Genomic DNA, 16,163 nt, shown 5'->3' on the forward strand with positions numbered 1-16,163 from the left:
AATCCACAACTATATATAAAGTAAAAAAGCTTTGTTTTGGCATAAGTGCTGTGTATTCACAACTACTGCTGAACTCAGGGGGTACGGTAAGTGATAGGCACCTGTGGGAACCAAACTGTTTTAGGACCTCCTAAACAGCCTCAAGTTTGACAATTTTGGCCAGCACCTTCTGAAACAATTAAGAGAGAAGAAAAGGAAGGAACAGAGGTGTTATTTAAGTGCCATTTCTACTATAGTTCTGAGGCAAACATGACCCATTTTTAAACTGAGAGGAAAAAGCAATTGGGCCAGAAAAGATCTTGAAAATTCTGAAATGTTTATATTGAATAGAAAGCATGTTTATTGTAGCCATCTGAAATGCAGGCTGCATGACAGCCACTTTTAAAGAAACCTTTTGTTACACATAGAATGCTAGTGCTTCTTATAATTTTTCTAATCACAAACAATGAGTGGCTTTATGCAAGTAGAAATTAGAAAATTATATCATCATGTAAGACACTCCTATGCCTTGTGATGAAAGCTTGTGCAAGTCCAATCTCATCTCTGAGATTATGAGCCCAGAATGAATGCAGGAAAGGTTATTAGCATGATCCTATTTAAAAAGTGAAAACAGGATAATTTGGTTTGTTTAAGTCTACAGAACTGAAGACTGCAAGGAGATATAACTGTGGGATATAAATACATCAAGGAGATAGCCTTTTGCCTTCCTAGGTGAGTATCTGAGCTAATGGATAATACTGGCACAAGAACAAATGGGTAACAAATGGGTTAAATGGCCATTGAGAAATTTCAGCTGGAAATTAGGAGACAGTTACCTAGCCATTAGGGCGCTGAGGTTCTGGAACACACTTCCAATTCGTTGCAAAAACACTGGTGGTTTAACAATGCAGTTTGATAAACTGGTGAAAGAGATTATGATACGTTTCCTGCAGTAATGGAACAGTGGGTGCAGTGACTGGGAAGGGCTTCCAGGGTCTATGAAGTTAACTTAGCCTCCTATTAGATAAAGCTGTGCAAGAGTGTGTAAAATGCTTCCATAAATGAGAGGGGCCAAGTCCCCTGTGCTACTTTTCCTGTGGTACATTGCTTATTATGCTGGGGTGTCAAATGAGTCTCCTGATTGTTGGCTTGGGACTTCAGATATAATATGAGTGCCCGTTTTTATCTTTATAAAGTAATACCAGTACATGTTTCTGAGTTACGCACAACTAATACATATATATTTTTGCTGTCGTCTGACAGACAGCAGCAGATTGTAAATAGACTGCATCTTTTCTCGTACTGTACAGTTTTTAGCACAACGTGCATTCCAATCTTGAGAGCTGCCTTTCTGCTGCCAGAAAACGTTAATTCAATTTGCATACACAGTTTATATAGCCAGATACTTGTCCGCTTCAATGTTATTCAGCTAAACCAATGTTTTGTGGTTCATGTGAGCCTGATAATTTTGACACCTCTATCTGCTGGAGTTCAGTACAATGTATATGCACTGCCTAGAACAACGATACGAGGATTCTTGACTGATCGTATTCGTGGACCATCTCTAAGCATCTTAATTCAATTTCTAACTTGAAAAAAATGTAACAGTAGCTACCAAATATAACTATAAAATAAAGTGATAGCTCACTGGCATGCATTTGCAGAAGCAATTTATTTTAGTAATAGTTTACTTCTGTCACTAACTTGGTTTAAGTTGGTTTTGACTATTAACGATGTAACTAGACTTTGTCAGACCTAGGGGTATCAGTCTCAACGTGTTACCACTTGACACAATGCAGTGGGAAGGAAAAAAGTGTTAATGTCTCTCTTGTCTTGTACAGCACCTCAGCCAGCTGCCCGGCAGCTCTCCTCCACTAGCATATCCATTTTGCTCAAGTGAGAACTGCCTGTGTGGGGCAGAGGTATCATGTCTAAAAGTGGAAACTAGCGCAGGCAAACAGGAGTCACAGTGAAAATTGTAACAATGCTGTTTTAATGTGCTTTATTTTTAAACTAAGACAGACTGGTTGGTGATAAGCAATCCCATCGTTCTGAATCTCAGATTCAGCAGTGACTTTCTCTTAGTATCTCTGCTCTGACAAAGGCCCTGTTTGCAGCTACCATTACACAATTTGTCTTGGTGAGAAGAAAATACTGTGATGATAGGTTCATCAGACTAGTGGCTACCCATAATCATACAGCAGGTAAATTTAGAGGAAATAATTCACCTTGTTTTTCCAAACAGTAACAGGCAGCAGAATAACATTACATTTTTATGTTACAAAAATATGTAGACTGTAAAGAAGTGACAGTAAATCAGACTATGCTAGATCATCTTGTATGTTTAAAATAACAGAAAGAAATTGAGACCATTCTGTGAATGAATAACTGCATTACACGCACTCTGAAATTGTAGTGTGACCTTCACTGCTACTGCAACACATCATTAGCCATTACAAAAGCATGAGAAACAAAGCTGCAGGTAAAGTAATTTACTGCTATAACAGGGCTTACTCCAAGCTATGATTTGGACTAAGCATCTAATATTTAAAAAGGTTCGCCTTGATGTACATACATACTCTTAAACATATGCAGAAGGACTATACTGGTTCAGACGTGGCTCGTCGATAGATATTAAAGGTAAACAAAGAGACCAATTCTTATGCTTGGTTGCCTTCACATGGGTACTGCTCTTTTGTGCTGTGTGAAAGAAACAGCCTTTTTTCTTAAAGTTAATGTATGCTAAGATTTACAAAAAGTGCTGGACTCTCGATCTTCAGACGAGAGTCTGAAGTAAATGCTTTTCGTAGTAAATGCTACGTGGTATAGAAAACAAAAACAGTTAACTCAGGAACAGTCAAACAGCTGATTAAAGATAGCAATGGTGCAAAGGAAAAAACTGTCATGACATGTAACTAATGTTGCTTTGTTATTAAATCAAAATTTTGCTAATACAATAATATGAACTTATTTTGCCTGTTGTTATTGGCTTAAACAGTGAATAATTTTTACATCCCTCTAGCTTTATAAAAGTGATTTATATAACAAAAGCTATGGAAAGGGTCGTCATATGAACAAACGGGAAGTATTTTCTCTGCTGTTTACATGAGGCGTTACCCTAAACCAGTCAAATCTAACATGTTGAATTGCGTTCAGCATTGCCGCTGGGAATCTAAAACTTGTCAACGCTGTACGGACTTCCTAGCTGATCATGTGATTCTTCCTGACCAGCACAGAAAGACCAGAAAGTAGACTGCTAATCAGAACTGTCAGAAGCACAACTTAGTTTTTCTGTCTAGGAGCCCAACGACTTTCAATCATTGGCCAATCACTGAGAAAGATGGGGGGAAAAGTGGCAAAAGTCAGGTTGCGAATGGTTTAATGACAACAAAATGTCAAGAGCTTACAGTGCTGGAAAATGCTGCTTTCATTTCCTAGTATCACATGTCAAAGATATGGATAAACGGGAGACAGTTTTTAAGCTGAATAACAATACACGTAAGTGGTTTGGAAAATAAAACCTCAGAGGAAGGGTAAAGATAGCCAGGTATGTTTAATGTGAAGAAGTGATAGCCAGGTGAGATTTGATAGCTATCTCTGGTGGTTCAGGAACTGAATTGACTGTTTGACTGTATGAGCCTTTAAAGGTGATTTCCCATGCAATGATTCTACTGCAACAATCCTGATTCTGTTGTACAAAGCAAAATAAAACTACCTGTTGAAGGATACTCCTAGAAAGGTTGCTCATTAATTTTTTTGTTTCTGTAAATTGAACATTCCTTTCTTTCCTTTGTAATGCTACGCATTTACGCTTTTGAGAGGATATGTTATAGTGCTGTAGGAATTAGGTTCAGCTCAAGCTTCAGCCAGAACCAATAAAACGGTCACATGAAATGATGGTAGACACACATGGAAGGGAAACATAATGTTTAAATTAAGACACTCAATAGGTAATGCATGAGACAGCTATGAGTATCATTTTCTAATTAAAAGCACAAAGAATATTTCAAGAAAAGTGCATTCAAAAATAAAGGACTTTTTTTTTTGTCATTTTCTGACAATTCTGTGTTTCTCTTCTATACACTAACAAAAGTGTATATGTTTCTCTTCTATACAGTAACAAAAGGAGACTTTCATCATAACCTTAGAAATAACCTGCTTTGTAACAAACAGTATGGCTCATTATCATGATCTCATCAAGTGGGTCAAACTAAGTTCAAATATTTGTTAATATCCCTGTTCCTTAGTAACATTATTTCACGAATAATGAGATATTCACAATAGCTGCTGAAAGACAAAACATTTTATACATAATCTTTACAGATAAATTGATGAGAAAAAACAATGAGAAGTTCTCAGCACGCGTGAGAGAGTTCAGACTGTGAATGATAGATATGCAAATGAAACAGGTTGCCTATAAGTCACCGAGAGAATATTGGAATCCTTCATTATGCCCATGTAATTCCATTATTTTGATAAAACACTGAAGTATCAGCTCAAAATGTAATGCCTACATTTGGAATTTGCACACTATTACAAGAAAATGAAGATGTAAGGCACACTTACAATCCATTAAAAGATGTAGCTATATATACCCTCCATGGCATTTACAGCTAATTCTTGAGGATATGGGCAATTGATGTTGTATATATTTTTTGCCCTCAACTAATCTGCTTATGTTTCCTCTTTTACAATTTATGTGTATTAGTGAGGAAAACAAGTCTCTAGCAAAGGTTTGCTTTCTAGGCAACAATGTGAACGGTCATATTCTTATATTTAATTCTTTTAAAAACAAATGCCATGTTACTTTATATGCCAGCAGTGATTATCTGGGAAGCATGTTTACTATTTTTTTGTATGGCTGTGTTTGCGTGACTTAATGCTTCTGTTAATAAGCACGCCCCACCAGTAAGCTGATAGGTACACTTCACAGCTATTCCAGATTCATACAGTGCAATGTTTTCACACACATAACACTATGAAATCACTGTATGAATCCAAGAATTCCTACCTCTCTTGTGATTTGCAACTTGAACAGAAGAAACAGTTGACAAAGCTAATTTGGGAGCAACTGGATAGGTAATAAAATGAACAGTACATTAGAAAAAGTATCAAATAGGAGCAAATCAAAAGCTTAAAATAAACTTCTTTATTTACTAACTTTTTAATTAGCTTTAATAATAGTTCTTGTTTTGTATGGAAAGGCTGATAATTAGAGGAAAATGGGTTATACACTAACCAGAGCAGTATACAAACGGTTTTATTAAGTTTACATGCATATATGTTCTGGCCTAATGGCATAAAACAAGCAACAATAAAATAATACTAGATATAGGCAGATTTCTATAATTATCTTCTTCATATGCTATACTTGCCCTGAAGTATTTAATCTGCAATAGATGTTTAACACTGTAATAACATGTTGCAAATGTGTAATCTGAGCAGAAATGCTTTTAAGTTTTTGTGTTTTGTGCTCCCCTAATAAAATGTCAAAACCAAATCAACTAAAGTTGTCTCTCTTTTTTGGGAAGAAACACTGCATAATCTTGTACTGTTTGAGATGTATTGCGCAATGAAGTTAAGTCTTAGACCTCAAGCAGTATAATTTGTTAAATTATGAAATCCATTAGAAATGCTAAGCGCCATTTTACTGGAGATGTTTTGATTTTAAATTCCTGTGAATAATGTGGGCTAATCTTTGCAGAGAGCAGTCTATATTTTTTTGTTTGTTTAAGGAGCACATGCTAAAGCTTGGAAAATATAATACGGGCTAAACGAAAGGCATTAGAATGCTAAGTATCATTTAATCAAGGATATTTAATTTAAAAAGTATGTGAATAATGCAAACTAGTGTACTTTGCTAATCTTCATGGAGAACAGAAGAGCAGTAATCAATTAGTACTTTTTTCTTTCGGAACATATAGAAACTTGCAAATATAACATTAGGTTTTATATGCATGTGCACGTTTCTCTCAATTTGGTCATTGTAAACAATGGCTAAAACATGTGGTCCTTCCCAGGTAGCTCCGCAACAGACTGCTAACACATTTTGTTCAGTTTAGTAGCTATTTTCTAGATCATCTTTTCATTCATTTCCTTCTCATCTGTTTTTGTTTTAGCATAAAAAGGGCATCCTTTGAATAGTCACAGCAAGCCATAGGCCAGACTTCTGCAAAGATTTCTGGGAGGGAATGGTTGCTGGGGCAGTAAATAAGGAGATCAAAGGACATTATTTTTTTATAATGAACAATCATTTTGAAATGTGCAGTACAGATTAATACAACATCAAATAACATAGCATTTTACTTTTAGTCATCTTAAGTCAGTCTGCCCCTTTCAATGATAATCATCATGCCACAATCGGTCAATAATTTTTTATGTGGCGCTTGAATTCTAGAAAAGTATGAGCCTGTCCTGCAGAGAACGTGCTTGTATTGTGTACAGAGTGCACATGGGGAAATACCACTCAGTTCACTCAGGAAAACAAAGTGGAAGCAAGACATTAAGAAATGGGTTTGACGTAGACAATGGAAAAATTTCTCACTCAAAACTCTTGAAACTTACTCATAATACAGATTGTGCTGTCTGTACAAGTCCAGCATTCTCTAGGGTCGTCTATTAAACTTAATGTCTATCAATCCTTTTAACTTTTGTGTCTACTTTTCCAGACTTTTTGCAGCGAGGTTGTGCATAATCTGTGTGTTGGAGGAATCCCTTTTCAGGTAAGATTTGTTTTATGGTATGTTTTCTGGCAGAATAGCGTTACTTAGGACCAAAAGAAAAATTAGTTGGATTGTTATTATTTTTGTCATCATGTGGGATTCTTTGAAAGGAATTTCAGTAAATTTATACCACTAGGAATTTTACAGCATCCTACCTTGATTTGGTTTAGAAACCTCAAGGGAAGAAATATTCGGCCAAATCCTATCAAACTTTGGAGGATCTGCATGCATCAGGAAAAATCAGGATTTGTTATTTACATCTGTGACATTGTTCTAAACAGGCAAGCATATGGACAGAGACACAGATTACAAACATCCGTTACTGGACTAGTCCATGTCACACTTGAACAGTACATAACTTCACACTGAACAAGAAAACAAGCAATTGATGATTCCCAAAACACTGAATGGACATAAAATATTGTGTGTAACAGGTTATCTTGCACAGTTTAAAACATCAGATTTGTTGACAAGAAGATATCCTAGACCAATATATACGGTTCTAAAACTAGGAACAAATTAGGAACCTTTTATTCATGTTTTTATGTTAATCTCCTCCGTGGCAATAAGGTGACAATATCCAGACAAATACAAATTTCTTACCAAAGACACACATCTTACTGTAGCATCCTCTTTCAGGGAATTTTGACTGGATTATTATTCTGTTATCAGAAAAAAATATATTTACCAGTGGAGTGAACTTTTTCTTTCACTCTCAGACTGTGCTGTATCTGTTTTATACCACCTCTATTGATATATTATACAGCTTTTTTTTTTTTTTTTAAAGAAACAGAATGTCTACATTTCTTAAAGCCCCTAATGCATCACCTACGTGTAGAAGCACTTTTTCTGCAGAAGAAGTCAGGTCTCTAGAGTTTCTTTTCCTTTGGTCAATGCATTTTTTTTGGGGGGGGGGGGGGGTAGTGGAGAGTGACTTCCCTTAGCAGGAGGGTGATGGGTGTTGGAGCTGAGAGTAGTGAAGGGGGTGAGGGAAAACTTTTCTTTGGGCCCAGATCTGGGAAATCAGTAATGTTATATTCTACTTTATCTGTCATGATCGTCTCCCTGTTCACTGGCAGGTCCCATCTGCCTTGCTTTTAACATCAGATTTGGACCATATTTTTGTCATCTTCTGAGAGTATTGTAGCAGTTGCTTCCTTTACTCTGAGCTGAAGAGAATGTTCCTTAATTGTTATATCAGCCTACATAGCAATGCTGTTAGTAGGGAGAGATGCTTTTTCATTTCTATATACACGGAACTCAGCTGGGTAGCGAAGTAGCCTGCAGTTGTCTGCAGATGCAGCTTGGCTGGCTTCAAGGATCTAGGCTGGCAGGTCTTTTTGAAGAAGGTCTATTTCACCGTTATAACAGACAGTCTTAGCAAAGACCTCCGGGGATGCTAACAAAAAAAAGACTGGGGCTTCAAACGTCTGATCTGGAAGGAAGGAAGACATGATCCTTTCCCTAGTATCTTCTGACCCATTTGTGAAAGGTGAATAGAAACTGGCTGAGTGGGGATGAATGACCCAAAAGTCCTCCCACACAGAGAGGAACAATTCAAGGAAAGCATGATGACATAGACTGTGTCATTTACTGCTAGGTAGTCTTCTGTAGTTGAATAAGTTAAGTTGTGATCTAACTACATCACATTCTTTGTGTTTTTGTGCTTTTTTGTTATCAGCCAAGAAATTGGAGCCCCCTCCCCCACCCCTAAAGGGCAAGTTTGGTAGAGTCTCAAACAGTGTATGTCTTGATTAGAAATAACCCACCTCTACTGATCAGATCCACCAATTCACACACATAGGAAGTGCAAACATAGTCAAAGGTATCTAAAAGCCATCCTTAACTGAGGTAGACCGCTAGACCTAGCACACTTTGTGAGACTGTAATTCTATGCACCTCAGAGATCCCCTTCATTTTCCTCCTGAAACACTGACTGACTAATTATCGTAAAGGAGCTTCAAACGCACAAGGCCAACCACTTACTTGCACAATTAATTCCTTGGTAAAGTTTTGGGATCGCTTAGGCTCGACCTAAAGCTTTTAAAGGGATCGGACCTCAGAGAATACATATACAAATTATGAATGAAAAAGGAAAAGCAGTCTTCATTGATTACATTGCCCTGCTGTCCCTTAAGCCTCTTCCTCTTTAACCACAGTGCAATATCACAGCTGTTGCAGAAAACTTATTATGTTTCAGATAGGAGCTTCTAATGTCATACTTCTTTTCTTGAATTCTGTGTGCTGTACCTGCTCCCCAAAATTCACATGCATAATGGGGATCTTCAATTGAAATGGCCTACGTATTACCAGAAGTAAAAGTAAGTGTCAAAACTCCGTGATGCTTTAGGACTAACCCTCTGGAATATCTGTCATTTAATAAACTGTAGGCTCTATACCATAATCAGATAAACTATAATAGATAGATAAACTACAGATAGATAAACTATAACTGATAGGCTATAATCAGATTTATTTTTATTTTGATAATGATTTCCTCAAGTAAACTCATCTCATCCGAATAAAATTACTAGTTGTGTGGCAGAAAATGTCTTACATATTTCTTAAAAATCCTATAAATGCTATAGATCTGTGCTAATTTTAGCAAACTTACTTAAAATGAGGATTATGGCTTGCTCTAAAAAACCCTAAAACTTCTCTGAGCCTTTAAATTAGATTATATTGAGCAGAGTTTGTTAATGGGCATCCAAGACAATGAAAAGGATATTTATTGTGCCTGAAGACTACCAGTTAAGTGTTATTGGGTTCCAGATAAATATAGCCATCTTAGAAGGGACTTCTGGAAGTCATTTGGTCCACCCCTGCTCGTAAGCAGGGTCAACTTCAAAGTTAAATCAGGTTGTGCAGGGTCATATCCAGCTGAGCGAGCTGACATCTCCAGTACCTCTGGGCTACTTGGTAATGCAGTTAATGCCCCTGGAGACTTAATTTTTCTATATTTCTTGCACTTTTTCTTGAAAATTTTTGAGTCTCTTAATCATTGGATGATTTTTTTTCCTCATATCCTTGCTCATGGAATGTATTATCTCCAAGATTATAGTATAGGCCAATAAAGGCCTTTGTTTTTATCTTTAACATTTTATTTCTTTTTCTTTATGGAGATGACTTTAAATGCCTTATCTAAAAAGGTATGTGAGACTTCCAAGTCAAGAATGTTGACTGTCATTCCCACAAGTATATTGGAGCAGATGAGTCATCCTTTGAGCAGACATCAGTAAGATTCATTTAGCAGCTAGTTATTCTTTTATAGCAATCTGTGAAAATATTTCTAGTCCTCAGTGATTATCACTAAAGGTTTTATCTTTAGAGAAATTGACTAAACAAACTAAGCTTTTCCGGAACAGCTCCATGTATGGACACAATTATTAAAAATAATTAAATATAAGAATAATTAATTGTGCATTAGGTGTTCTAAAATATACACTAGATCAATCTTCAAAAGATACTACTCCAATGTAATATATTTTATGATAGTTATTCTGGATAGACAAGGTTACAGAATTGTGAAAGAGTGTCAGAAAGTACATTTTTAGTGTATTTTTTAAAAATAAAGATGTTGAAGACTTAAGAGTACAGATACGTAAGATATATGACTCAGCAGAAAATCAGATAATGCATTTCAAATTTGCGTTGGAAATTGCTGCATTCCTAGTTAATATTGTTCCAAATCCAATCATTGGCAGAAAGTAACTTCTGGAAAAACCTTATGTTCGTGAAGTACGGAGAAACTGACTGTATGATTTTTATTAGATGAATGATAATTTCTTCCCCCCGCAATGCCCTTTTTGGATATATAGTATCAGAATTACCTATGATATTAAATGAAGATATACATCTACTGGAATTGTAATCTGCATCATGTGCTACATCACGGTTTCAAATTGGGGAAATAACTGAAATGAACTGGTAGTTTCAGCTTGATTCCAACCAGACATCTGCATGTGAAAAAAACTGTCATGATGTTGGCAGAAATTAATCAGCACTTTGTTGGTTTCTCACTCCAGCCAAGCACTGAGCTGGCAGGAAGATTAAAACGTATTCCCAGAGAGAGGCGCTTTCCTTCCATAAGAGAGAGCGCTGTGGATGGAGTGGATGAAGATTACTCTACTGTGGTGTGTGCGTTCTCGGACAGACTAGAATATTTTCATCTCCTAAACTGTTTAAGCTGACACCTTCCACTAACAATGCATTTGCTGAAAAATGCTACTAATAAATCAGTAAGTCTTGAGCAATGCTCCCTCTAATAATAGATGGGAAGCACTTGTGATGACTGCTATCATTATTTATTCACATTATAATAACAACAAGGAATCCTAGCCAGGGACTCTGTTCAAGAAGTTCTTAACTTTCCTGCAACTTTTATTTAAAATACAGAAAAGTATTTTAAAAACTGTCAGTGTAATTTTCATCTTTCTGGTAGAAGTCCAAGTTTCTAGTCAGAGAAGACTGTCCTTCCCATTGCCTGTTTAGACCCTGAGTAATTGAGTTAAGAATTTTTTCTTCCAAACATGTAGAAATCTGCTCTGCTGAGCATAAGGGAGTCACACATATGACAGAGTTTTTATGTGTTACTATTAGGCAGACAATTAAGAATGATAAAATATAGTTCTCAAATCAGTGGCAGATTTAATAACTGCTGAAATAATTGGATGTATTTATATCAAATGATATTTTAGCACTTTTTGCAAATATTAGACTCCTGTTATTACAGCATTTCTACCTTATTAGATCTGTTTCAAGTCATAATAATCTACCTCATGTAAATTTATTTTTTAGCACTTTCATAACACTGCAAATCTAGCTCATCAAAAGATGTGAAGAAATGCTGAAAGAGTTAAAAACAGAAAAATCTCTCCCCCTTTATTTATAGAGTTTTAAAAAAAGAATGGGGACAATGTTAGTCAATTTTTTTTTTTGGGGAGGGGGGAGCAATGTAGGAAGTTTCATACCTGTTCCTTTGAAGAAAGGAGAATTCTGCATAAATGTGAAGATGTGGTGGTTTTATGGCAGCTCCTCAACCATAACAGCTTTTACAACTGTTGGAAGAATTTGAATGGAATTAGTCCTTTGGTTTTCCAGTTGTTTTCTTAGAGTAGAAGAAAGCAATCTTTTTAGATGTGTTTAAAAAAAAAATCCAATGATCCAGCTCTGGAAATTTTCTAGGTATCAAAAAAAATCCACTGATTTTAATAAGTGTGTTGACTAGTATGTTTCAAACTAACAAGGATTGAAGGAATATTCTTCAATTATAAGTATTTCCAGTAAAGTAATTAAAAAAAAAAAGTACAATGAATTCAGTCTTTTGGGGAAATAAATATTTTAGGTACTTTCTAATGGAAAAACAAATTATTCTCTTGATAGTTTTTTTCTTTCATTGGTTCAGCTTTTTCCTACAAAGACACGGAAGTTTGCAGTTTAGTGAGTGAACTAGGGTTATCAAACTGGAATGCACAGCTGATGAAGAAAACTAAATAAAGACCTGATTTAGAAATTAGAATGCTGATGTGAAGACCTCCTTCTTCCCTTAAGCTTTAATCAGTAAACTGATCATGTGTCTAAAGGAGAGCAAAAAAAAAAAAAAAAGAAAAAATAGGAGGGAAGAAAAAATAAAGAAGTGCCTAGAAAATATTTTTCTTTCAGTAATTTCTATCCAAGCTTTAAAGGTATCAGATCTTTAAATACCTTTAAGGATCAGATCTGCTCTGTACAAACTTTTCTGAGTAACTGTAGCTAAACTTGGATATTGCAAATGCAATGTGTTTTGCACAGCTACCATGGTGCATATTGAAATGTTGCAATCTTATTTTTTATTTCCCATGTATTACAGTAAATTAAAAAAAGCACTGAAAAGACAATTTGACAGATACATTGGTTTTCAAAGTAACCGAAGATGATGAAGATAAATCTTGGGATGAAAAATGAGAAACAGTACTAAACTGCCACTGGCCATGTCTACTAAACTGGTGAGAATGGCTCTTCATATCTGGTAAAATTGGTGGATCTGGCAAAACCAAACTTAAAAAAACCAAAGGCTCCTGCAAGCCCCAATGCAACAACCTATCAGTATTTTCTTCAGGAATGTTGGTGGTTTGTGACCCTTCACCAGAGATCACTCCACAAAGCAGATTTCTGTTCAGTGCTGGGGATCAGCTCACTTGCACTGCCTACTGAACTTCAAGAAGGTTATTCAAGAGTGAAATCCTATTTATACAGAAGAAAAATAGTTTTGTTACGAATCCTACCAGGTAAATAACTATATATAAATAACTCACTTTTTTTTTTAATTTGGAATGTTAAATTTTCTTTCAGATCTGATGTTCAAATGAATGCGTTATACCACATACCCTATCAATATTTTTTTCAGCTAGTGATTTTTAAATATCGTAGAAGATGTAATTGTTAAAGTAAAAAAGTGAAAAAGTTAAAGTGAAAAAAAATTAGAGGGTTTGGACGAATTAAAGGAAGGACAACAATCTATCTGTTACTCTAACCTAACTATCTGTTATTTAGACTCTAATCTATCTATCTGTTACTTTCTTGACATTATAATCAGTTACTCAGATAAGGTGATTGTCTTAGACAGGGTGACTGATTAACAGTATTATTTATTCACAAATCAAATTTGGACAAAACTGAACTTAAATCAGAGTATATTGCCACTGTGTCCAAAACAATATATATACACAGTCTGAAGATACTATTTAAATGTTTTGACGGAGAAAAACAACTTAATGGTCTCTTAATCATACAGCTCTCTCTGTAAAACTTGACCTCAGGTAATAATAGAGAAGAAACAATATAACACTTAGTTATGAATGTTTATCTCCTACTGACATATGTGGGCGTTACATATATACTCTGGTCCACAGTTTGGCATTGTAATGGCTTTGACCCTGCAACTGTAAAGTTAATGAGAGAACATCTCAAGTGCTGCAGGAGTGCAAAGTCAGGTCCAAAATACTTCCAGTGATATAAAAAAAACCTTGAAACTTTGTTATTTTTTCTCAAAACGTTTGGAGATATATATTTACCACATTAAAAATTCTATAACAAACATGTAAAACAAATACAATTTCACTCATCCTAACGCTATTGCCATTCCTGAAAAATACCTACCAGATCTTTCAAGGTTAAGAAACCAATCAAATAAAAGAAAGCCCATTCAATCTTTTTTTTACTTTTGTGTCTTGCATTCATTGTCATTTCAAAAAAAAAAAAAACAAAGTTCTCTTAATTTGAAATTGGCTATAAAGAAGAACAAAAACATCCAGAACAAAGCAGAACATACCATTTGATTATCTTGATTGCATCTTGCACTTGGTTGTACGGTCTGTCTCTAAACTCTGACTCATCTGCTACCAGCAGGCTTTAAGGTGATAATCACCCACACAGAGCTATTTGCACATCATGTCAATCCTATCCCATATCTAATTATACCCTTTATAACTAACTGCTTAGCATAATTAGTGGAATTATGCTTTACAGGAATAAAGATAGAAGCTATAGGTTAGAAGATTAAAGCTTTTTGAATGCATACATGTACAAACTAGTAACTGGTATTTGGTTGCAATAATGAACATTTAGATGCATTGGCCTACATAAAATTGTACAGTGATTATTTATAGCAAGTAAGCTAATGTAGTTTGCAGAATATTTACATACTGTATGTAGACATTGCTGATCATAAAAGCTGAAAAATTATGAAATGGTTTTGGGACTCATTAATTGCTAACACTCTCACCAGTATTTTTCCAGACATGGCTGAAAAATGCTGAAAGGACCAGCATTGGAATCAAGAATGCTGGAAATGATCAGAGAACCTATTATTCAACTGATAGACAACAGCAGGTACAAATGACCTTAATGGGAAAGCTCTGATGTAATTATTTTTCTAGATGATCAGAAAGGATGTTTACTTAATGACCACTCTTTCTTTGTGTTCAGATTTTATGATGTGCTGCTTTAATACAAGATCCTCTGAGGTTAAAAAAAAAACCCCAAAACCCAAAACAAACAAAAAACCAAACAGAATGATACATGTGCACACAGGTAAGTGTATTTTTATTTTTCTTTGGGCATGCTCGGTTTTTGTTTTAAAAGTGTTAGATGAACATCTGTTTGAAGTGGCATCTTCTTTATATGCTGGCAGTTTAGTGTTCACTTCCCTCCACTCCCCCATATACGCTAGGAAAAGCTTGTAGCACACGAAAGCCAATACCCCCACATTAGTGTTTGCTGCCAGGCAAAATAAAAGCGAAACTGCATCTCCTGAGAATAACTTCCTGTCCCCAGATGGGAAAAAAATCTACTGATATGAACACAAACATTGTATTAGCATAGACAAAAGAAGAAATCATGCAAAATCCATTAAAGCAGCCACAACTAATTCGCCTTGTTTGTTTTTATGTATTAATTATAATTCTGCTAAATTCTTTTAGAGACCAGCATCAATCTATGGGTTCTATCCTTGTTTAATGATAATTCTGCTATTCCTATCCTATAGAAAATATGTTCAGAACATTATGCAAGTAAAGCTTTTTTTCCCCAAGCTATTTTTAAGAAAAAACAACTGAAAAGCCAAGCAGAATAGTCAGTATGTACTTGTGCTCATGAAGAGAGACTCGTACTTCATCCTTTCCATGTAGGCAAATAAATTTGTTGAATTCTACCACATATTACTCCAAGACATTTAAAGCAGATTTAAAGTAACGCATAGGCTTGCAGTAACTCTTGTATTTCCTATGGATGTTAAACAGATTTTTCTCCATTTTTAATAGATAAATAGTGCTAATCACCCCAGTGTAAAATTCAAAGAGGTCAACAGTGCATCCTTTCAGGTCACCATTGTTTAAAAGATACTTGAGTTTCCCTATTAAGTTTTCAAAGGCCAACATCTGCTGATGCTCAGAAATGGTGGATGTGGTGACGAAGGTTGTATGGCGTGTAAAGTGAAAACACAACCATATAGTCCATGCAACACAGTACTAAGAAACTATAGCACTAAGAAACTCCAAAGAGCTATTTTCCCATTTATCCCATTTCTGTTATCAACGGCAGGAGTACTCCTGATAACAATAGCATAAACTGTATTTTACTGTCTTTTGTTTAGTTCATCATTTGATTATAAAATAGATGTGTAAATACAAGATTTTGAAAGTAGTACATCCCTGCACATTTGCAGTCATGCAAATGTCAAAGCAGATACTAAAGCAGAAAAATTACATTATTACAATTGAAGGCTTTCATCTGCAAGTTATTGTCATTGATGCTGTTTCACTATTTAAAGCTGCAAAACAGATGCCATGGCATTCATTTGGTAACACTACTCTCATTTACAAGGAGGCTAGTTTTGATGCCATTTAACTTGCTGTCTAGAGTTTACAAATCAGCGCCTATTCATAAGCTTAAGTAACCTGAGCTGATTTATAAATTGACACACCT

At 35.4% G+C, this 16,163-nt stretch overlaps 1 protein-coding gene across 6 annotated transcripts in view; it reads right to left on the reverse strand.

Moving 5' to 3' along the window:
- The window catches only part of NTNG1 (netrin G1), a 166,400-nt gene that overhangs the window by 32,513 nt on the left and 117,724 nt on the right, over window positions 1–16,163 (reverse strand). For 2 of the 6 annotated variants that reach the window (XM_068952239.1, XM_068952238.1), the window contains exons 6-7: window positions 6,857–6,922; window positions 4,991–5,050 (exon numbers count right to left, since the gene is read on the reverse strand). The exons of the other annotated variants lie outside the window; for them this stretch is intronic. In XM_068952239.1, coding sequence (XP_068808340.1) covers window positions 4,991–5,050; window positions 6,857–6,922 — 126 coding nt within the window. The remainder of the gene's footprint in view (window positions 1–4,990; window positions 5,051–6,856; window positions 6,923–16,163) is intronic. 6 annotated transcript variants of the gene reach the window in all.

The sequence above is a fragment of the Struthio camelus genome, chromosome 8 (genome assembly GCF_040807025.1).
Source record: "Struthio camelus isolate bStrCam1 chromosome 8, bStrCam1.hap1, whole genome shotgun sequence".
NCBI classification, from domain to species: domain Eukaryota; kingdom Metazoa; phylum Chordata; class Aves; order Struthioniformes; family Struthionidae; genus Struthio; species Struthio camelus.